The sequence below is a fragment of the Tribolium castaneum genome, chromosome 9 (genome assembly GCF_031307605.1).
Source record: "Tribolium castaneum strain GA2 chromosome 9, icTriCast1.1, whole genome shotgun sequence".
Lineage (NCBI taxonomy): Eukaryota > Metazoa > Arthropoda > Insecta > Coleoptera > Tenebrionidae > Tribolium > Tribolium castaneum.
The window spans coordinates 6,407,069-6,431,027 of NC_087402.1; the positions used below are offsets into that span (position 1 = coordinate 6,407,069).

At 36.9% G+C, this 23,959-nt stretch overlaps 2 protein-coding genes across 13 annotated transcripts in view; one reads left to right on the forward strand and one right to left on the reverse strand.

The window, feature by feature from the left end:
- The window catches only part of LOC664485 (uncharacterized protein), an 86,743-nt gene extending 83,470 nt beyond the window's left edge, over positions 1-3,273 (forward strand). For all 10 annotated transcript variants that reach the window (XM_015979012.2, XM_008194041.3, XM_015979015.2 and 7 more), the window contains 2 exons: positions 57-958; positions 2,632-3,273. In XM_015979012.2, coding sequence (XP_015834498.1) covers positions 57-958; positions 2,632-3,096 — 1,367 coding nt within the window. In that variant the 3' untranslated portion in view covers positions 3,097-3,273. The remainder of the gene's footprint in view (positions 1-56; positions 959-2,631) is intronic.
- A 409-nt stretch (positions 3,274-3,682) lies between these two features.
- Positions 3,683-23,869, reverse strand: pcx (pecanex). 3 transcript variants are annotated; one of them, XM_970489.5, is made up of 14 exons: positions 23,397-23,868; positions 23,189-23,346; positions 22,953-23,143; positions 18,539-19,507; positions 18,188-18,352; positions 13,635-14,381; positions 9,515-11,472; positions 7,735-8,287; positions 6,243-6,436; positions 5,559-6,193; positions 5,154-5,507; positions 4,732-5,107; positions 4,543-4,683; positions 3,683-4,496 (listed from the first exon to the last, which is right to left on the reverse strand). In XM_970489.5, exons 1-14 carry the CDS (start codon positions 23,565-23,567, stop codon positions 4,356-4,358), a joined length of 6,753 nt encoding a protein of 2,250 aa, XP_975582.3. In that variant the 5' UTR covers positions 23,568-23,868; the 3' UTR covers positions 3,683-4,355. The 3 variants fall into 3 exon arrangements, with proteins under 3 accessions (XP_975582.3, XP_064214797.1, XP_064214795.1); XM_064358727.1 differs by having other exon boundaries at positions 6,243-6,415; positions 18,188-19,507; positions 23,397-23,869; XM_064358725.1 differs by having other exon boundaries at positions 18,188-19,507; positions 23,397-23,869.
- Positions 23,870-23,959: the final 90 nt, after the last annotated feature.

Genomic DNA, 23,959 nt, shown 5'->3' on the forward strand with positions numbered 1-23,959 from the left:
TCTGGCCACCGTGGAAATTATTTTCTTTGTGGAAGAGAGAATTGGAATGTTTGCAGGAGGTCGCGAGTTGAAGCCGTCTCGCATGGAAGTCCTCAGCATCCTGCTGAAGAACCCGCAACACCACTCTTTGCCCCATTCGATGCCCGTCCACCTCCTCAACGGCACATATCACATAACGAGTTTCGACGGCTCTACCACAATCAAAGAGTTTCAGGATAGTCTAGCGCACGAGATTTGCTGTCGGGTCAGCAACGGCTTCGCGATTTTTAGCGATGACCCGATTGAGAAAGACCTAGAGCATACGCTTGACCCGAACGCGAAACTTTGTGATTTGATATCGAAATGGGAGATTGCCTTACGTGAGAAAGGCTTAGGGAAATTTGAAAACAGTCGTGTGATTCGACTGACTTACAAAAATCGACTGTGGTGGAAGAACAGTGCTCGCTTAGAAACGGACAAAGAGAGGTTACTTCTGTGCTACCAAGTCAATAAACAGATTGTTTCGGGACGGTTTCCGCTAAGCCGGGAACTGGCCTTGGAGTTGGCAGCACTGATGGCACAGCTCGATATGGGCGATTGCACCTTCGGGTCGCATAAAAACACTAGTGTAAATAATACTTTAAGTAATCAAGGGACTTCCAATCGACACCAAAGCCCCAAATCGACGACGAATGGGACGATAAGCCCGCCAACTGCCATTCAAAATTCTAATACTCTAAGCGCCTTGAATAACGTGCACGGGATCCTTACAGCTCACTCGAATCAAGCTCTCAACGCCATTGATAAGTTCTATCCGTACAGATATCGGGATCAGTTGACGCAAGAAGGCCTAACGGAGCTGCAAGCAAAGCTTTTGGAGAAGTGGCGAGGGCTCAAAGGCCGAACTCAGCTAGATTGTGTCCGGATTTACCTCACCTGCACCCGCAAATGGCCCTTCTTCGGGGCCACGCTCTTCCAGGTTGGTACACATAAACACTTAACACACGTTTTTGTACACCGCCGATCAAAAAATTCCGAACACTTTCAAAAATTTTGAAAAATTATGAAATCTTTATATTGTGTTTTACCAAGAAACAACATCGTGACAGTGAGAAACAAGTTAACAAAACCATATTTTTTTAAAAATGACAAAAAAAAGTTTGTAATTTTAATTTAGTTCCTATAATGTTTATTAAACTATATGGCTTGCTTTGGATGGCTGTGTCAATGTGTTTTATGCTTTTTAAAAAAAAGTCATTATTTCTGAAGTTAGGAGATTTAGTATTTAATATATTTAATAAAAAATAATTGCAATATTTAGGGCCGGTTTATAGAAAACTCAGCTAAAGTTAATTGCGCTGTTAAAAGTTAACAACGCGAATGGACGAATCAGATTGCTTCAATTTGGTCACGTGATCAGTTAATCATGCATTTAATTACAGATGACGCTTCTATAAATTGGCCCTAAATCTGTAATTAGTTACACATCAATCGATTAATTTGGGTAATTATGAATGAACATTACTTGATTATGCTCTTACAAAGTAATTGAATGACAGATTACATGGTTAATTGTAATTATGAAGTATTACATTTTGCACAACATTGCATTAAATTGTGAAAAAAATGGATGCATAAGACAACTACAGAACAGGACAACGAATATCTTTTTTATTTGAAGAAAATCACATTTTTCTTTTGGAACAATTTCTGTCTCGTGTCGGCATAATTGAAGTGAATCCAAATTATCTTAATCTGTCTGTGCTGGAGAGAACTTATATGCAAAATAAAAGGAAAAAACACAATTTGGAAGAAAGAAAATAATTATTAGAGGATGTAATTTGAAATAAATAATACAAATTTAAAAATAAATGTTTAATTTTCCGGAATAATGTTACAGTGTTGATTTTTTTATTTATACAAACGCGTTCCTGACGTTTTTTAATGGTGTTCATTGTCAGATTGAATTATACTAGTTGATTTTTTCTAATATCTTTATTATTTTTTCGATTTCTAAAACATCAAAGGTAGAATTATTCTATACGTGGTCCTAAGCTTGTATTTTAATATACAATTTCTTGTTAATTTGGTAAAACATTAAAAAAAATTACTGTCATTGTTAGTTTATGGCGAGATTTTTGCCGCTGTTAAATGTTATTCAACAGAGAATGTTACTGTAGAAATGTTGCTATCAGGGGAGTTTAAGGAATAACAGCTGTTTTACAGTAATAGAGCAATAACGTAGTAAAAGAAATTCGAGAATAGCACCAAAAATCTACATGTTTTTCAACTGTATTTCTGATAACGTTAATTGAAATTCAGATTATGTATTTCAGAAAAAGTCAACTGTAATTCAGTGCAGTAAGTATTTCAGAAAATGTTAATAAATGGAATTTCAGCTTACTAACTTATATTTGAGAAAAAAAATTATAATTCAGAAGTTGTGAATTGTAGTTCAGAAAGAGAAAGTTGTAATTCACATTTGATTTTTTTCAATTTTAATCACTGGTTGCATAACGACAACCCTCGAACTTTATTTAAGCTTATCTTTTCGCACTCGTGTTGTTAATAATTATAAATTAAAGTGTCCAGAATTTTTTGAATGGCAGTGTAACTTGTATGAGAATAAAACATGGTTGTGGTCTTGTTAAGGCGCGTTTGCGCCAGCACGACTCGCCCATGATCTGGCTGGCGGTGAACGAAGACTCCATCACAATCCTCGACCTTGCAACGATGCAGCAACGCGTCAGATACCCATACACCAACGTGCTCACATTCGGCGGTTGTCAAGAAGACTTCATGTTGGTCGTGACCCAAAACGACCAACAACCCTCCCAAAAACTAATCTTTTCGTTAAGTAAACCGAAAATACTCGAACTGACTTTACTCATAGCTGACTACATGAATCTCTTGATAAATAATCCCGGTACGCCTTTGTTAGGTACTTTAAGTAGGGGAACAATGGTTTCCGTTAATCAGTCTGTGGTAAATCAATCTATCATTAGCCAAGCTATCGCCAATCAAAGTCAACCCGATATTTTAAAATCGACGCCTGATCATGGGGTGCAGAGGTCGGATTCGAAGAGGAGGACGCATGTGGACTCGGGACTTGCGTGATATTGACGATATCACAAAAGTTGCGACGGCTGACGGTGTCACAAGACGGTTTCGTTTTTTTAATTGTGATTTTTCGCTTTTTCTGTGGCAGATCGGAGATGTATATAGCGTGTATGTGGATGTATATAGCGACTATTTATTACGTTGGACAGTTTTATAAATTGCTTTTTTGGTTGATTCGCTCGTTTTTTTAATCCCGGGGATGATCGAGGCCTACGATTTACAGTAACAACTTTTATACAAACCTAAGTGTCATTCAAACTGGTGTTTTGAAATAGCAAATTTTAAAACATCAGCGTGCTAAGTTGATTTTGTTGTGGTTTCCTAGTCTTTTATAAAGTGTATGCATGTTTGACAATAGTTACCATTATGAGATTTTTTATGATGATACAAGGGGCACCAATATTTTTGGATGTATAAGAAAATTTTGGTGTTTTATTTTCCTGTAATAATCGATCTAATAAGTGATAATTTTCTCATATACATTTGATATTAATGATCCCTAGGTATTATTAATTTATTATTTATATATGAATAAAGATTTTAAATAAAACTGGTCTTATTTCGCCCTTTTGAAAAAGATACATAGACAATGAGTGTGTTTATTTTCTTTTTTATAATCGTTTTTACAATCATAGGCCAAAAATGATGTCCTTATAAAAAAGTAGAGTTAATACATTACATAACATTATAAAATCTATAGATATCTGCAGCAACAATGTGATTATTTGGGATTATGCGAAAACCTAGTAAGTTAAATAAAAACCCGTTTATAAACATGGACAACTTATTTCCTCCTTTTTTAATTAAATATAAATTATTGGAAAAATTGTACACTTTTCTTAACTAAATACACATAAAAATCAGTCTATTTTAATAAGGCAACTGCGTAACAACAATTCATAAATATTAAGAAGCCTAATTTATAATACAAATCATTTTGACACTTCTCCCTCAAGTACAAAATCTTTGGACGTATGTCATAAAAAAAGATTCTACATCACAATCATCGTAAAAGAATGGCAGTTAAACAATTAGTCTGTGTATGTGTAAAAACGAAATAAGGAAACAACTTCCAGTTAAAAACAATATAAAGATTACCTACTGTACATTTTGTTTTATATGTAAATTCACTTTCTTAACGATAGTAACAATTCATATAAAATTAAGTCTTTCTATAATTATACTCCTAATGGAAGTCTAAAATCAGATTTAATCCCTTCTCTGATGTTAGAGACGGACAAACGCAAAAACAAATGCTATACCTCCTGCCCTAGATCCTGCACACCGCTCTCTGCAATGGGCACAAACTTATCGTCAATTTGAACCAGGAGTATCGTCCGGTCGACGTGAGACCTCCGCCCTGGGTCTTTGTGACAGGGCGTCCATCGATGCACCACCTAAAATTCAACAAATAACAACAATCAAACGGAAAAAAACACCCACCGGTCCTTCCATCCCCGTCTCAGGCACCCAATCCTTCCAAAACGAACGGCCGCCTCTCACCCTCATGTACTCAGTCGGCCACGTAACGTCAATCCTTCGCCCCAAATTGATAGCGTCGTATACCAAATTTGGATCAACGATCTAAAACCCCACCTTAACGATTTTCCAAAAAATAAAAATGAAACAAACCCGAACTCTCTGAACGGAATATTCCTTCTCGGCGGTTTCGTCAAACTCGTCGTTCCTCGGCTGCCCATCGGGCGTTTGCGACACCGCCCGTTCATCCCGCTCTTTGAACAGCCCCGCCAAACTGGCCAAAGTGGCACTTGTGGGTTTCCCCACCGACACCAAACTCCCCCTATTGCCGCCCAACGAAGTGCGGCTCAGACTAGACCCACGTCCCATGCTGCCACTCAAGTGCGACCCATCCGTCGATTGGCTGCCGGCTGTTTGGTGGTTAAGGGGTGTGACCGTCGTCATGGCATACACCCCCTCGTGCCCCATCCCGATCTCGTCACGAGCCGAAGCCCCGCTCGAACAACCCTCGCCACATCGCTTACGGATACTGCCAACATTGTGTCAAGTCACTGTTTTAACAAAAAAAAACTTACCGTCTGAATACATTGAAAATGTAGTTCTTGATTTTGGTCAAACTGACCGAACCCCCGACTAGACTGCAGTATTGCTCGTTCGTTTCGGCGTAACTTGTGGTTAGAGGTGAGACGTAAATTGGATAGCCGATCGGTTGGTCACACGACGAGTTGATAATGTTCCTCAAGGCTTGCTTGGCGTTTTGGATACTCCCCCGCTCCGGGTTCCTATTACGCAAGTAGACCAGTTCTTGTTGCTGGCCGGCCCAAAGCCCCCGAACACACTCCTTGTTTATTTTGATCACACGGAAACTCAAATACCGCTTATTCAGCATGATAATCTTGTACTCGTCGCTGCCATCGTCCAACACATGCCTGGAACGAACGAACGAATCGAAAAATTCGCAAACACAAAATCAATCCAACCTCAAGGCTAAAAGACTGGGTGTTCCACTCAAAACGGCGTTCCTCCAGGCTGGGTCACCCTCGTGCGAAATCACCAACTCTTCTTCGTGCTTGCAGATGGCGTCGTAGAGGGCTGGCAGTTCCTCGTATTCGTCCGGTGACATAAAATGGTCTTGGTGCAGTTTCAGCGACATGCGAATCCCTGGCGCCACTACGGTTTTCAGGAGGTCCATGTCGGTGAAAACCCACTCGTCGCGGGCGCAAGTGATGCGGAAATCCCCCTTGAACAGTGCATGCAACCCGAAGAGAAAAAACTCAACGCTTGAGACAGTGTTGTGCGACACGGCGCCCAAAGCGCGACGTCCCAGCAAACTCAGCGCGAAACAAAGCAGCACCAAAGTCGAGTTATTCCCCGAATCGACGTTTTTCTCCGCCTTCTCCACGCAAAAACTGATCCATTCGCCGTGGATTTGGCAGAACATGTGGCGCGTCATCCCGCTGTTGGCTATGTCGAAGTCTTCGTCGATGTTGTAGTTGAACACCGGGTCCAGATCGACGAAGTTCTTGTGTTCCATTGGTTGTAAAGCTGATAGAATTGTTTGCGAGGAGAGCCATTCCTCCAGTTTGGGAGAACGTACGGTGTAAAAAATGATACTCTGGAAACAATTATGTGAGGGGAAAAAACCAAGAGCAAGAGCGACGTACTTTGACGTAATAAGAGATGAGGACTTTTCGGAATTCGAACACTTGCAACATTGAGACGGCGCTGTTGTCGGATATGCTGTAACCCTCGAGTATGTATTTAGCCGCGATGACTTCCCAAGCCAGCCAGCGTTGGCTGAACGCAGAACTGATGCTCAAAATCCCGGTGAAATGGTCTGTTTCGATACAACAACATGCTAAAAGTTACGAAAGTTAAGTGAATAATCGACTAGGGAAAAGAAAAGCAAGTGCCGAAACAAAGCAAAGAATCAACGGAAATAAGCCGTTTTTACCCAAACTGTAACATAAATCGTTCTTATGACGTTCAATCTGTTCTATGAAAGTATGCGCGTTTCAAAGCAAAAAATCGATCGAAGTAAGCCGTTTTCATTCAAACTGTTACATAAATCGCCCTTTTGGGCCAGAATAAGGCGTTTTCGGTGTGTTATATGATAGATTTTTCATTTCAAAGCAAATGTCCTTTGAGGTGTAACTTAATTCGTACTTTTGTGCCTGAATAAGGCGTTTTCAGTCTGTTCCATATAAGTTTTCTCGTTTCTAAGCACAGAACCGTCCGAAATATGCCGTTTTCGAACAAACTTATTTCGTTTTTTTATACCTGAATGCGGCGTTTTCAGTCTGTTATATGTAAATTTACGAGTTTCTAAGCAAATAATCGTCTTAAATAAGCCGTTTTCAACCAAACTTCGTTTTTTTGAGCCAGAATATAGCGTTTTCATGCCGTTTTAACAGCATTAGTGATGAACAGGCGAGCGTTTTCATCAACATAAAAGATTTTGGAAGATCGGCACAAAGGGTTCAGAGATGAAAACATATTAGGAGATTATTGTTGGGCTATTATAAAGGAAATTGACCCAAAAAGTACAGAAAACAAAGTAAAAGAATTCATTTTTAATCTATTGTTTAGCTATTTAAGAATTACTCTTGCTTAGGGCTGTAAATTTTTATCATCGATAAAAATATCGATATCAGTATATATCAATTATTATTATAAATGTTTTTTTATGAAAACATGTAATACAAAGGAAGAATATGACGAAAATGAAAAATAGTGAGATTACGGACGGGACATAAAAATTATGCTAAGTAACAATTTTACTATAACACGAAAATTTTAACGAAAATAAGAAACAACTAACAATTAACAAAAAGAGAACAACGTTCTTGTGAAATTTAATTTGATGTGCATTTAACAATTAATATTTTGTCGCAAGCTTTGAAAAAACATTTTTTGTACATTGTTTTCAGTTATAGCTTCAATATTCGTAACTATTTAGAAACATAACTTCCAGTTTTGCACACGGAAAAAACTTTAGCATTATTAATTATCATTTCCTTTGAACGAACTTTTTTCATTAAGAAATGATACTTTAGTACGACATCAACATTCAGTTTTTTCATAAAAATAAATCAGATCAAAATTTATGCGAAAGTGGCCAATTACCGTGGAATGCCTGACCAATAACTAACTTACCGTGATTCTCCTCAATCCCTTCGGTAATCGCCTCGACTTCTCTCTGCTGACAATACGTCCCTTTGAACTCCAACCCTCGCATTTGAAACGTCACCAACCCGTTCCCCAACTCGATGATATGCACCAGGCAGTTTAAATAATCCGATGCCAAAACGAAGCAATCGCCTTGACTGACCAACCCCCAGCGTCCCAAAATCAAATCGCCACACAACGAATGTTGCAATGATCTTGTAAGGTGTTCGTAAAAAATCGAATTCAAATTATTATCATCGGCGCCCAAATTTCGATCAAGATGTGACGAAAGCGGCGTATTTGAGTGATCAACTCGACGAGTGTTGTAGTCACGTTCCCAAAATTTGATTGGTCGAACGTACGAAGTTAGAAAAATCGCGCTACCTAAGAACGGGTTCAAAGGGGTTGATAAAATGGCCGAAATGAAGGCTTGCAGGAACAACATGGCCGAGTGAGGTACTGAAAAAGGCTGGGCAAAGGCGTGGAAGGCCGAGCCCCACGTGATCTGCCATGGGGCGATGTAGGTCACCACGAATTGGACCTGCAACAAGTTTAGTAGCAAAAATAAATATTTCTACTTCGTAAAAGGAGCTTGACGCTTGGATGTTGTTCAAAATTTAAAATTTATGGCTGTGGGACACTAAAGACTTTTCCACATGACGACAAAATTGCTTTAATTAAGTGATAACTTGTAGGTAAAATAAGGTGATCGTACTCTTCTAACCCAGTACTCATTTTTGTAGATGCTGTCTTAGTCAAGAAATGGCAAAAAAAACAGTGAATGTACTTTTTTTTAAGTTTTGTCAAGTTTTTAATGGTGCATACCAACCTAAAGTTATACTAAAAAATGGATTGAACGAATATAATTTTAATGGGAAAATGTTGAAAGTGATCTCTAAGATCACAGATTCTTAAGTTAAAATAAAAAAATTTCGATACACCTATGTCCGGAAATATTTTCTGACTTTCTTTGACTAGGGTAACAGAAAAAGGAAGAAGTAACGGACAGCGCAGAAAACAGATAGAGGATAGTAAATAAAGAAGACAGAAGAAATGACGAAAGCAGGATTTAAGAAAGAATAATGAATGGAAGGCTAGAAGACTGAACTAAGAAGAAAGAGAAAAGAAAAATATAGAATAGAAGACAGTCATATTCAAACCAAGAACAGGAAAGAAAAAATGCAGAAAAAAGAAGACAGAGGTTAAAGGAAACAAATCATAGAGGATATTAGAAACTCTTTTCCAGTAGAGAGTTGAAAGAATTAAAAACTTTAAAAAAAATTAAGATCATCTAGAATTGGAAAGGAGAAAACCTAAACTGAAAGGAGGAACAGAAAGAGGATAAAAATTGAGTCTACGATAAGTAAAAAAAGTCTGTGAATGCTTTCGAAAGAATAAAAATATTTTAGAGATTTATTTAAACATAATAGAAAGATTGTGAATGACACAAAAAATATGTAAAGTAACAAAAAAGAAATAAAACTGAATGGAAGACTGGAAGAAAGAATATAGAGGACAGTACAATGCAAACCAAGAATTGGAAAGAAAGAGGAGGAAAACATTAGATAGAGCTCAGAGATGACAAAACATAGATTATTACAAAACGGCCTTATTTTGAAAATTTTGAACAAAATCAAAGCATCAAATTGTGGTGTATTGCACTACTTTTCTACTCAACTAGCAATATTTATTTTTACGTGTTCCTACAATTAATCAACCACCAAAAACACAGATATTTTAGCTGGATCACCCTCTATATTGTCCTTACCTTGAGTAGCAACTCGTAGAACTTGTGGAAAACGATGCTCACGAAGAAATACTGCACTAGAAACGTCTGTTCCATGAAACTATAATCATAACGAAACGCCAACGCCGTGAAAGTCAAAACGAGATACTGACAACTCTGATTCGAATAGGAACTACGTAAACACTTCAACCCGCAAATAACAACAACAAAAGACCCGAGCAGCGGTCCGAACTTCTTAACGACTTTGGGCGAATCCTCCGTCAGAACCGAGAGGAACAAAAGCGGGTACAAAATATTCCGTTCAACGAAACACAAATAAATGTACACCCGTTCGAACCACATGATTTTGGCCGGCCCCCTGATCTGATACTGCAACAATTCGCGCGACCTCAAAACAGGACTAGCAATGCACAGCCAGGGCAACTGTTTGCGCAGCTGTGGGGTGACATAGTGGAGGACAAACCCCAAAACGGCCGAGATCGTCCACAGAACGGGACTCAGCTCTGGCTGGAGCGCCGTGAACACGGTACTCGCGTGCACGCTAAACACCAAAACCGCGATCAACCCGCACAGGATTATGTCGTTCTTCAGGCGCGCATTTACAGTTTTCTGCAACTTGTGGGGCAGCGGGTCGACGTGGTCGTTGACTTTTTCGCTGGTCTCACTCGGGAATTTGACCGATTTTTTGGGTTGTTTCTCAGTGAGGGGTTTTTCTTCCTTGCTTTCGACCTTATCGACTCGGTCTTTGCTGTGTTCGCGGTATATGTCCGAGGGCCAGACGTGACGTTTCACTATGTTCCATAAGTGTGACGGGTCGCTGGCGCTTCGGCTCAAATGGTACGAACAAGCCACCAGACAGGCACAAAAAATCGAGAATAAAATGTGCTGCGAACTCTTCGGCTCGCTCAAGCCGCCGTAGGCGAACCCGTTCATCACAATCACAGCCAGAAGCGAGCGGAAGATGCAATAGAACGAAGCGAGGAGACTCGACATTGCGTTCCCGCCGAAAATATGCATATCCACCTGTTCCAACAAATACATAATGAAGGTGTTGATTTGGGGGAACAACCCTAGCGAGAATAACACGGGGAAGAAGAGTATAAACTTGATTAGGAAATCCCGGACCAGGAGGAGCACCTGCATATGTGTCAAACCGCCGCTACTCAGACTATAAACTTGACTTTCCGCCGATTTATCAATGTAGGAGTCCAGAATTAGAATAATCCCTGCACAGATACAGAAATAAATCGGGCGCGAGTAGGCTATGATCCGGTTAAACCCATGCGTAGGCGAGGCAGCGTCCGGTTGCACACTCTTCAGCAGCGAGTACTGACAACTCGCCATAACAAAACAAAAGATGAACGCCAACAAGTCTTCATAAAAGTCATAATACAACAAAATAGCACCAGAAACAGAGACTAGAATCCCGAACCCAATCGACAGAAGCGTCTCGAAAAACGTCAAGTTCCTGTCGAGCAACGCGAGCAGCTTCAGCCGATCGAGCGTCACTTTCACATAAGTCCACGGGAACACTTTAAACTTATAAAACGACTTGGTCCTCGGATAGTTATTGTTCACTTGATCGGAATTTTGGATGAATTTGAACTGATTGCGGGCCAGATTCGTCTCAACGTCGCCCTCGTTCTCGCCTTGCACTATACTGATCAAGGAGTCCAACGGATCGATGAAACCCTGATTGGCGAACAAGCGGCGACGGATTGTATCACGCACTTTCATTTGAGCCGAGCTGAGGTCAGAATTTTGGAGCGGAATCATGCTGGTTGAGGGCGTTTTCGACGCGGGAGCGTCCAGGATTATGGATACTGAGCTGTTGCAGATGGAGTCGGTGCTGTTGCTGTCGCAGAAATCCTGCGAGTTGTTGCGAGTCCCTCGGGACGTGGAGGCGGCGTCGCTGGGACGCCGCCGGTGGGGCTTGTCGCCAGTGGAGGATTTTTCGTGGAGGCGGTTGTTTGCGGTACCTGGAGAAATTTTAATTTAAAACATTAATTAAATACATACTACGGATTACTGTAGCTTAGGATACGAAACGAACGCTGTGAGAGAAAAAAGGGGAGAGCCGAAGGCGGCATTCTAACGGGGGTTAAAAAAACACTGAAAGAATTGATACGAGAGAAGAGTATTTCGGAAAGAAAAATTAAAGTAAATAGTATATAGCAAACAAATGAAGAAAACAAAGCAAAAACTCGAAAAAATAGAAACTACAGAAGAGAACAATATAATAATAGGGGAAGATTTTAATGCAAGAATGGGAGCAAAAAGAACAAGAACAGACGACGAAACGGAAATAAAAACAAGAAAATTAATTGAAATGATCGAAGGTAAGGGCTGAGAAATTTTAAATGACAACAAAGAAAGCAATTTACGCAAATATACAAATGATGAAGCAAGAGAAAAAATTGACATTAAAAGGACAAAGTACAAAGAAAAATGTAAAGGGCAAAAAAGAAGAAAAAAATATATAATTAAGAACAAAATGGAACGAAAAAGCAGCAGTCTGAAAGTATAGACAAGAACAAATAAACAAAGAAATCTTCAACTAGCTATAAATTATTCATGAACTACAAAAAATTAGTAGCTAATGTAATTTATAGTTTCAATGAGAAATCTAATCATTAGCTAATCATAAACTATTTTACAATTTTATCAACCTATTTAAAAAAATAATTCGGTAAAATGCGTCACTGGCGTCTTTAGAGTTTTGAAACAGCTAATATAAAGATCTCGTCAGAAAGACAAAAGCAGCTATAATTAAAGAAAATGTATATAGCAGATGAAACGTAACAACTGGTGGAACAAACAATGTGAAAGACCTAAAAGAAAGAAAAAGCAAAGACAAAGTACATGAAAATTAAAATATAGATCACTTTATGAAAGTACTAGAGGGAAGTCGAAACAGTTGTATCAACAAAAGTGCACAACCATTAAAGGAAATAGACTAACTTATAAAAGAAAAAAGACCTAAAAAAGAAACTGGATAAACTAAATGAATGAAAAAAAAAAAGAAGTAGGTACAAAAACAGAATATCTGGAAGCAAGAAAATGGTACAAGAAAAAGTGTGAAGAAAGAAAAAACAGCAAGAAGAAGTAAACAAAATAAAGAAAATTAGAACAGTCAGAGGTGTGGAGATTTATAAAAAAAAAGAAAGAAAAAGTAGAGACAAAGTAAACGAAAATTAAAATATAAAAAAATGGAAAGATCACTTTATGGAAGTACTAGAGAGATCACCAAAAGTGCAGAACCATTAGAGGAAATAGACTAACTTATAAAAGAAAAAAGACCTAAAAAAGAAACTGGATAAACTAAATGAATGAAAAAAAAAAAGAAGTAGGTACAAAAACAATATCTGGAAGCAAGAAAATGGTACAAGAAAAAGTGTGAAGAAAGAAAAAACAGCAAGAAAAAGTAAACAAAATAAAGGAAATTAGAACAGTCAGAGGTGTGGAAATTTATAAAAAAAGAAAGAAAAAGTAAAGACAAAGTAAACGAAAATTAAAATATAGAAAAATGGAAAGATCACTTTATGGAAGTACTAGAGGGATCACCAAAAGTGCAGAACCATTAGAGGAAATAGACTAACTTATAAAAGAAAAAAGACCTAAAAAAGAAACTGGATAAACTAAATGAATGAAAAAAAAAAGGAGTAGGTACAAAAACAGAATATCTGGAAGCAAGAAAATGGTACAAGAAAAAGTGTGAAGAAAGAAAGAACAGCAAGCCATAGGAAACGATTAATCAAGTAAAAATAGATGAAAAGACGAGTAATTTTTTTTGGAAAATCAAAGAAGTAAGGAAATTCTGTCCGTTAAGACCTGCATTATTCTTAGCATACCTGGGGGACATAGATGAGGTTCTAAGAAAGGCACAAGTTGGTGGAATAGTTATAGCCAAAGAGTGTGGTCTCTGGCGTTTTCAGACGTGATTGTAGCAAAGGAAATAATAAAAATAATGGAAAGATATGGAATAAGAAATAAAACAAAAACACTATAAGAAATACTATGCACCCAAGAATGCAATTCCATTACCGTCGTAAGTTTTCGGAGCAACGAATTTAAAAAAAAATCTGTATAAATTTGAATAAAAATCTGAATAAAATTTCTTCGAAAAATTTCCAGGACATACCTAATCCTTTTTCATCGAATGTGTAAGTGATCCAGTTCCCGTGCTCGTCCATGAAGCAGTGAACGGACCCATCGGTGGTATCGTTGAAATTTTTGGCACAATGTGTCCCATGTCCCGCCGATAAAGAACTAGCTATTGCACTATCCCTCTTGTTTCTTTGGCACGACCTCCTCCTACTAACTCTACTCCGTTTCAACCTATTCCTCTGCGGTGACACATGACTGAATTTGATCGTCTCACTTGGTGGTAGATAGCACACCGACAGTGGATAGTCCCTCCTCGAGGCCAAAAAGGCGGATAGAAGAGGGGCTGGTGGTAACAACGTGCTCAATTCATTGTTGGAACCACCTGAAGAGCCTTCCTCGTTTCGATCCCTCGACGTCCGCACATAGCGTTTCGGGATATCAACTCTTTGGGGTTTTTGCAAGACGATACATTCGAGTCCTTCGACGGAACTTGGACAGTCGTTTTGACGCAGTGTTTGCGTGAGTTTGTTTTCTTTCAATGAACGGTTTCGTGGCTCGTTTTCGTCCGATTTGCAACGACACATGCTGCACTTTTCCGATTCGCTTTTTGGGGTTTTACGGCCTGATGATTGATCGTTGTGACTAGAATTTGAACGGGTTTTTTTGGGAATTGCGCCGAGGCTGCGGGTCGAAGGAACTTGCTCTTGAAGGACTTTGTTAACGTCGTGCTCGAGCGATACTGTGGTGGTGCTCGACCACTCCGTGTCTCTTTTTAACGGTTCTGGAAAAGCAGAACACTGTCACGTGAGAAGTTCTATTTATTTTTGTATGTTAGAACAAAAAAATAGATGAGAAATAGCACTGATTGTCTTCTCTTAAAAAAAATATTACGGGTATGTTTTTTTTGAAGGAAGAAAGATATACTTCCTTAAGAATAAATTACAGAAAATAATCAAAAAATCAGAAAATCCTGAGAAAGGTCAATTTTTATTTTTAGAGGGACACTTTTTAGTGAGATGCCATTTAAAATTCTGAAGGGGTTGTTTATATTACAAAGGGGATTGGTGTTACAACTTTTAAAATTACACTAATAGGTGTCCCCTTTTAAATAAAAATTAACTTATTTCAAGATTTTTTTAATTTTCTGTTTATTTTCGGAGATATTCAGGGTGGCTCGTTTTTTTTATGTTCTTTATACTGAGTTTTCGTAAAGTAAGTTACTTCTGATGAAATTTTTGTGATTGTTAGACGAAAAAAATAAAAGCTGCTTAAAACAAACCTATTCAGGATTTTTTTAATTTTTTGTTTTTATTTTCGGAGATATTCAGGGTGGCTCACTCTGTATGTGCTTTATACTGAGTTTTCGTAAAGTAAGTTACTTCTGATGAAATTTTTGTGACTTTTAGACGAAAAAAATAAAAGCTGCTTAAAACGAACTTATTTCAGGATTTTTTTAATTTTTTGTTTATTTTTGGAGATATTCAGGGTGGCTCGTTTTAAAAAAAAAACACTCTGTATATTCTTTATACTGAGTTTTCGTAAAGTAAGTTACTTCTGATGAAATTTTTGTGATTTTTAGACGAAAAAAATAAAATCTGCTTAAAACAAACTTATTCAGGATTTTTTTAATTTTCTGTTTATTTTCGGATATATTAAGGGTGGCTCGTTTTTTAAAAATCACCCTGTATGTTCTTTATACTGAGTTTTCGAAAAGTAAGTTACTTCTGATAAAATTTTTGTGATTTTTAGACGAAAAAATAAAAGCTGCTTAAAACTTATTCAGGATTTTTTAAATTTTTTGTTTATTTTCGGAGATATTCAGGGTGGCTCGTTTTTTTATGTTCTTTATACTGAGTTTTTGTAAAGTAAGTTACTTCTGATGAAATTTTTGTGATTTTTAGATGAAAAAAATAAAAGCTGCTTAAAAAGAACCAAATCGATCGCAACCACCTAAATAATTTGGTATTGTCTCAGGCAGGTTTCAAGAAAACGAAACAATTTTTGGCCTGATTTTGTGATTTTAATTTGGATTTGAATATTTCAACGTATTTTGTATTTTATCGGGCCAGCGGCGATAAAGCGCGTTGTCTGCACCTTGGAGTTACCTAAGCGGTTTTTTGTCTGTTTTTTTTTTCTCAGTGATTAATACTTATCTGTATTTTACACTGATGTGCCGTTTAATTTATTTCAGTTTGTCACTTGCAGTGGTGGTGAACGGACGCTTCATTAAATTATTGCCCCTTTAACATTTCGAATCAAATTCAATTTTCGTTTCGGTCGTGTTTGCTGTGAATTTTCGAGTGCTCACAACTAACAGACATTTAACAGTGCGCGATTTTTTAAATTTCGAGTGATTAGTGGGTGCCAATGGAATGGTTGGGGAAATGGAATCGTCAAATCAGGATTAAAGGGTTAGTATGTAATTAATTTTTTTTCAGAAATTTTGCATTAAATTCGTAATATACTATTTTCAATTAATTTAATCATAATCACACATTGTTCTAATTTTGTTCTTCTATTACAGTAAGTCCATGTATGAAGATGAGGGCCACAAATAGATGCGTAGGGTGAGTGTACTATTTAATTTTTTTCTCGCTTATCGCCAAATGAACTGGCGAATATGTGATTTTTACGGCAATATTTCAAAATACAACGGTAAATAATTAACAAAATAGGAGTCAAAATTGATTGTGTTGAATCATCACGTATTTCTCAGCATCTCTTCTAAACTTAAGTTCAAATTCCGACGTTAGTTTTGGACCCTTTTGTAAAAATAAATTTACTGAATTAAAATAAACTCTTCTATTTTATTTTTACCACTAATCTCTTTGTTCTCTTCGTTTCCCAATAAATAATTTTTTATCCACTTCTTTCCCATTCCTGATAATGATGCTCCCAACGTTTGCGCAGTTATAGATAATGTTTCTTTACTTCGTTTAATTTTATACACGAACTGTTTTTGTTCTATTTAACTTATACGACTCATGATATTTCCGGAAGTAAAAAAATTCGCATAAAATATGCAATCTCACAGATTACGTGTTCACTAATTTCTAGAAGTCTTAGGCATTTACCATTTTCCAGGCAACATGATCACTGTCGGATTTACTGTTTTTGTTAATAAAAGTTACCTAATTTATATTTGTGTATCTAAGAGCGACAACACTCCATTTTTTCCAAAAAATAAATAATAATTTAAAATGAACACTGAACATATTTGAAACAAAACATAAAATCTTACAAACGCCATTATTTACAAAAATTAAAAATTTTGAAATTGTAGAAATTTTTAAAGTCCACCACAAGGAGGTTTTAACGTCCTTGGTCCAGCGTAATGTTAAAGCGATAAAATATTAGGTCCCAATTATTTTCCAACATGGTTTATATGTTTTATAAATATTTTCACCTGTAACGACTAAGCCTGAACTAATTTTATTAAAAAATTGTAAAAATTCCCCATTTAATGTGTATTCAATAAAATTACAAGATTTCTTGGACATTCCTAGCATTTATTTGAATTTAACAACACCTTTTGTTACAAGAAAAAAATGTGATGGAAGCCAATTTAAATTACCAAAAGTTGTTTGGTTTCAGTGAAGAAGAAAATCAGAGAGTTAGGAACATTATATTTAAGAAACAGTTTCACACAAAGTTCTAAATATGTGAGTTTAGAAAGAAAACCAAGAAAGCATATGAATTTGCCTCAATCACTCCTCCAATAGAAATGAACGCAAATCGATCAGTAAATCAAACCAAACGATAACTTGATAATACAGATTTAAATGAATAACAAAGGAATATCAGAACTTTTTACAGAAATTTTCCACATATTCAAAATGCTGAAGATTTTCCGGAAGACCTTCTTACTTAATAAATATATTTAAATTGTTTAAAAAAATATTACAATAATAATAATAATAAGCGAATAAAATCAATATCTCTTTATTAACCTGCTAGATCTACTTACGAGTACAAAAAAAATTCATAACAATGTGTCACTGGTTACTAAATGAGAATTTTTGATTTAAATCAGTCCTGAATATTGAGATATTCGAATTTAGGCTGTTTTACCTCTCAGGTACAAATTTGTTTGGTACTTGATCCTGATTTTAAGTGATTAAAATGATCGACTCATTAATGCAATGAAAATTGCTTATTTTACTTCTGAGAAACACCTAAATACATGGACGTGAGTAATTGAAAATGTAAGGAAAGGAAGGAAGCCCACACGGTGTAACAAATAAAGGACGACTTGTTGAATTAATTTTCGTCATCAATACAAACAAAATGCCTAATTATTTAATTTTGTCGTGTTTTATTATCGAGGCAGAACCAATAATTTAAAAATGCAATATAATAAAAATAGTAATAACACTAATAACTAATAATCATAAAATATAACAATAATTACAAGATAAGCTGATTATGTTTGTATGAATGGCGATTTATTCATATTCTAACACATTTTCCTCACTATTTTGACTTGACGGACGTAAAAAATTGTTAAATGAAACAGTTTTATTTATTGCAACGCTTAACAAAAATCAAACATTTGTGTATTTAGTTCGTATGTTTGTATTGGTTTACCTTTTTTGTGTTGGTTGTGCTGGTTCTCGTCGTCGAACAGCCAATCCAAGTCCAGTTCCACCAAACTGGTGCAATTGTCCTTTTCGACCGTCTTGGCTCCCTCTCCCGACTTCCTCCGCCTGTTCCTTTTGACGTTCCTTTTCCGGAAGATGTGTGGCTCATTCACTAAAACATCATTTTTGGCATAGACAACTCTAACATTATTATCACGGACTTGATCGCGAAAAACTCTAAAATCGTCACCCAACACGTGACATAATTTTCGCACCGAAAATGGACAATTTGGTATTTTGGGACTTCGTTCGTCGCATTCGACGCTCGTATTACTACAAGATAAATTCGAACACTCACTTAATTTTTTATCACTGCATTCGTTATCCGTCCCGTAACAGTCAGTCCTAGCGTCGTGCATTTCCGGCGTCGCACTCGAATTCGAATTATCGTTATCTAAGAGTGCGTCTTTCGACGTCGCACTCGTCCTTTCCTCACTGCACTTTTCCTCGATTTTCGGATGGGTTTTTTCGTAAGGCACGTTTTTCGTCATTGTCTTCACAGTGATGTAAAACAGGGGCGAGTTGCTCCCTTGATTCTCCTCGAAATCCGAGTCGGAAATGTGGGCCGAAGAATCGATATCAGTGTCAGGCCCATGCGAAGTTTGATGTTCGTCCGACTGTTCCGCGATCGGGTACACAATCTCGGACCCATAGTACGAACACAGATTCAAGTGCTGGTTCCGCACCAGACTCGAGCTTGGGGGCGGCAGCGGATTCCGCGCCCCCTTGCACCCAATCACCTCCAAGCTGTTGGGGTGGACGATGAGCGCCGGGGGCGGACAGCACGTCTCCAAGGCCGTCGAGCGTATCCTCCGCACGCCCCCGCGGCCATTCGTCTTAAAGTAAAACCCCTCAGACGGGTTTTTATCCAAATAGCCCAGCTCCAAAGAACCAGTCGGCTTAATATCAGTCGATGGTAAAAAATTCAAACTACTATTGGTAAAATTGGAGTGTCTTCGGCCGCTTGAAGGCCCCTGTTCGCAATCGACGCTTTGTAAAGACGGCCGCTGGATTAAGAGATTGCCGTCGGCCGAATCGGCCTGCTGATATAGTTTACGAAAACTCGAACGATTCGGTTTGGTGTCATCGGTGATTCGGACGCAAACGAAACCGTCGGTTTTTGAACGTTGATGTTTCGGACGACGGTCGGATTTTTTGGGTTTGCGCTCAGGCACGTCCGGTTGATAGGTTACTATTTCTAGGACGGGGGCGGCGGCGCCGTCGCTGCTCTCCGAAGAGTTTTTGCGGTGCACCTCGGCCTTCAAGTCTAAGAAAAGCACACAAAAATCACTCTTGAGTCTACTGTACATAAATGATAAAATATGCGCAAGAAAGGTTAATAAACAAACTCATTTCGGATCATTTGCATTTCTACACTTACAAAATAATAAAACTAAAAAGGAACAAACACCAAGAATTGATACACTCGATTTAATTTATTTTTATGATTGTACTGTACAGTCTTTTATCAGAATACATCGGAAAATATTATTTAAAAAGATTTTTTTAAGAAGAAATCTTGTACAGTTTTTTAAATAATTGGTCCACTCCACTTAATCTTTCCACAACGGAAAATGTATCTTATTTATTTTATTATTTATTGTTTTATTATTTTACAAGAAAAGTTTGACTTTGAATTTGAATTGAGTGTTAACTTGAATATTGAGGTTTAGATTAAATAAATTGTAGCCTTTTTTCCCGAATTAAATTTATTTCTTATCGAGAACCTGCTTTATATTGACGAACACAAACACTTTAAAATTTATTTACCCTAAAAATCTTTCTCTCTACCAAGATTCCCGAAATTTTAGCAAAAATGTGAATATTGGTCACTTTCCCAGTTACATACACTTTATCAAATTTTTAACAGTTTTGTGATAAGGCAGAGGCAGAGGCGCATTTAGGTCCATTGTCACCCAGGGCTACTTCATTTTGCTGCCTCTGCCTATGACAAAATATCTTTAAAAAAAACATTTATTGGTTCATTTAGAAAATTAAAAAAAAAATACAAACTCGGAAAATGGACTATTATTATTCTTGACAGAGGGACATCTTTTGCCGTATTTTGGAAATTTGTAAATTCGAAATTTTAAAATGGTACCACCCCTCTTATGAAACCCCAAATGAAGTGCTATACTGTATAAACGGCTCGAAAAATGTTAGGCATTTTGGCGTTTTAATATACACTGCTCCAGAACAGTCAAAGAAGTCTAATTCTAATTATTTTAATATCAAACAAATTCTATCAATTTTCGATCATTGGAATTTGATAAAATCAAATCAATAAATATGTATCTCTACAGTTGATTTTCTCTAAAATTCAGTAATATGCTTAACCTTTTTCAGTCACTTTATTTGAATGAAATAGCAAAAATGGTTCTAGTACAAGTTTTCTACAACAGCAAGATATTTCTAAAAATTAAATTAAAAAACTTAAAACTAGATTTTTAATTTGTTCCTATTTATTCAAGAAGATTTTTTTTTCAAAAAACGTACCCAATTTTACAATTTTTCCTGCAATATTACGTTGTCGTTGACTCTTTTCAAACCTACTAAGGTTTCTTCTACCATTGCTCATCGTAAATTTTCTGTAATATACATTGAAACTACTAAAAACTTCTTAAAACTCATTAACTAAACAATTAAGAACTTACGAATTAAAAAGTACGAAGAAAACTAAAAATCGGATCCATTGATTTAAAAAAAATGCAACCTGTCCATTTACTAGGTATTTTTTTATCAAAGTAATGATATTTTTGCCCCTAAATTCCCCCGCTCTGGACTATAGCCCATATAGCCCATATGGCTAATTTCTGAAAGACAGTGGTATTTAACTCATTTTTATTTTATTTTCCAACGAGAAACTTTACCTTACTAGTCATCATTTAGCAAATTTTTGTTTTTGGTAATTTATTTTTTTTTTAAATACTCGCTTCCAAAATAAGTGTCTGAACTCTGACATTCTGAAATGGATTATTAAAATATTCAAACTAAATACACCGGCAGTTATTTATTTAAATTAAACATAGGAAAAATAATTCTTCCAACAGCTGAATTACATTTTGTTAAAATAACAAGCATTTATCCTAGTCTAACTAGTCCAAATTCTCTATAAATTGTTAATTTGTTTTTTTACCTGCTAACAATTTAAGATTAATTATTACGGTTAAGTATAAAGGTCTTTATGAGAAAAACTACACAAAAATGAAAAAAATGGTTAGTCACCAAAAATCCTTCCGTAATGATTCATTAGATATGGTGCTGTTAAGCGCACCAGTGCATATTTTCGCATTCAAAAACCATTCATCGTATTTAGAATTTCAAATATTTTTCATGATATGTTATAGTCGAGATTACAGTTAATTAAAAGTTGGATAAAATTCCCAAATCGGACAGAGGTAGTAAGACACAGTGTGACATTTTTCGGTAACTAGCGTAATTTAGATTCTCATTATGTAAGACCTAAGTTTTACTATTTTTGAGTAAGAAAGGAAAGTTCCTCAAAAAGTTAGAGAATGTAATTGATGGCATTTGTTGTAAATTATAACTTTTTCTCAGGTAAATCAGAGTCACCATTAAATTACTAAACCATTTTTATAACGAAATAGAGGTTTAGTTATTAATTATTAGTTTGTTATTAATTAAACATGAAATAAGCACATTTTGTGGAAATGCAGGTGGGCTACAGTTATGATCATGATTTATAATAAAATGATAAACACCATAAAATATTATTTCTGTCCCAGTTAAATATTTATCGCTACTCTATTTTGTCTCTTTGGACATAAAATTTTTATGCGCCAGTTGGCAACACATTTTACGATTCTATAATCCCAGAATTGCAATAGAACGCATGTGAAACTGTGTTGACAAACGTAAAAGTCTCACATTACGCATTGGTGCAAATTTGCATTTTTATGTCTTATTCTAACTGACACGATTTCCACAGAATCAAAGCATAAAAAGCCAATAAAATATTTTTTCTTGTTGGTGGTTCGATGGTAGAACCTCCATATTAAACAAAAACTCGGAAGTAATGATTGCAAAAGCACCTGCCAAATGTAGGTCAGCTCTATCATCACACAATTTTATTGGCTCGTTACGAAAGTGGGGCCTTGAAAAATTAATATTATAGCTGCGCTTCTAAGCCAAAAACTCAAACTAGTGAACAAAAAATTCCCATGTTATTTGAGCAATTTCATTATCTAACATTCGCGGAAATGTGTAGTCAACTGCACGTTTCATTTCTTATCCGTTTAAGTGTTAAGTCACGTCAAAAAAATACAAACAATGTTGTGAACTTTGTATTAATATTCCGCTTTGCTGCGATTGAAGAGAAACTGTCCCAAAATCCTGAAACTATTTGACAGGTCTATAAATTTACCAGTTTCGAAAATTCGGACGTGCAAGGACCGTCAATTATCGTCATATTAAATTATTTGCGAAAGCATTAAATAAAGTATTATAACGGTAACGACTAGGTCATCATCCATCTGCCATTCAACACATTCCTGCATTACGGTGAAATCAAAACCATTATTATTATCTAACCCACTTATTTGTGGTTTGGGGCAAAAAATTGCAGGCTTCCAGGATCAATAAGTGCACCAGTTTATGGATTTACAGTGTAAATAAATTAACAGTTGGCGATTCGTTCCAGCGGTTTATTTAAAAAACAATGACTTTCGCTTCGTAATGGGGTTTTTTCTCACCTATGGTGCTGCTCGGTTTGGTGTCTTTGGCGGCTTCAGCTTGCTGAAACTCCGTCGACTCCAGACTGTCAGCATCGGTGCTCGGAAGAGCCCCCGCTTCCGCGTAAGAAATAAACGAGCCGCTGACGGCAGGTCTCGAGTTTGTTTCCGTCTTGTTGGACAAAACTTGCAGCTCAATCCCTTCCTCCTCCCTGGAAAACATTCAGTTTGTGTTTTCCCCTCGTGTTTTTATTTACCTTTTGACTTCCTGCCAGTTCTCATCAATTTCCTCATGAATGCATTCGGATGTGTCATACATGTGATGCAAGCCGTAATTAACCAGCTTGATCACAGCTAGAACTATCGTCACCGAGAGACAATAGAAGTACCACATGTACTTCGTCGGTGGGAAGTACTGAAAGAGCTGGTTAGGTACGGGACCCAAGAGTGGTTTCGTAGACTCACCACGTATATCGTGAAGGGCAAACATAGCAAGAATAGCCAGATGTAGAGGTGGAACGTGTTGCAAAACACATCTTGATGGGGGTCGAAGAACCAACCCCCGGTCAAAGAAGCCCAAACACCTTGTCTTAAAATCTCCAATGTTTGCGAGCCCATTTGCTGTTCTTCTATCATAGTAAAATTAAAACATTTCGGGTGGCTTACATGTTTACAGTCGGGCTGAATCGATGACAGACTTGGAGCACGACATCTTGCCGTTCCAGCTGATTTTGTAAATTTCACTCACAAGCCGCGGATTTCACAAAATAACGCTCGCAACGCCCCGATTATCACTCATGCCGGAAGTTTGCCGTCTTTTTGCTTATCAAAAGTTCGAGATTTGGTCAAAAAATCCAGTCTGTCAGTTCGCCGTTACGTCAAAGTTAACCTCAATTTCTCGTCCCGTCAGTGCGAAATCCTGTTGGGTGAAAACCAGACAGCTCCACGAGTTAGCCCCTACGGAAATACCCGAACAAAAGCCACTTTCACACCATTAAAATGAGCTTTAATCTTGTACATGTATGTTT

Coding starts and splice junctions, on each gene's coding strand:
- pcx (XM_064358725.1), bottom strand. CDS start 23,567: ATGATAGAAGAACAGCAAATGGGCTCGCAAACATTGGAGATTTTAAGA. Junction 19,508..22,952: donor CAAACCGAGCAGCACCATAG/GTGAGAAAAAAC, acceptor TGCTTTTCTTAG/ACTTGAAGGCCGAGGTGCAC. Junction 8,288..9,514: donor TCTACGAGTTGCTACTCAAG/GTAAGGACAATA, acceptor AACTTGTTGCAG/GTCCAATTCGTGGTGACCTA.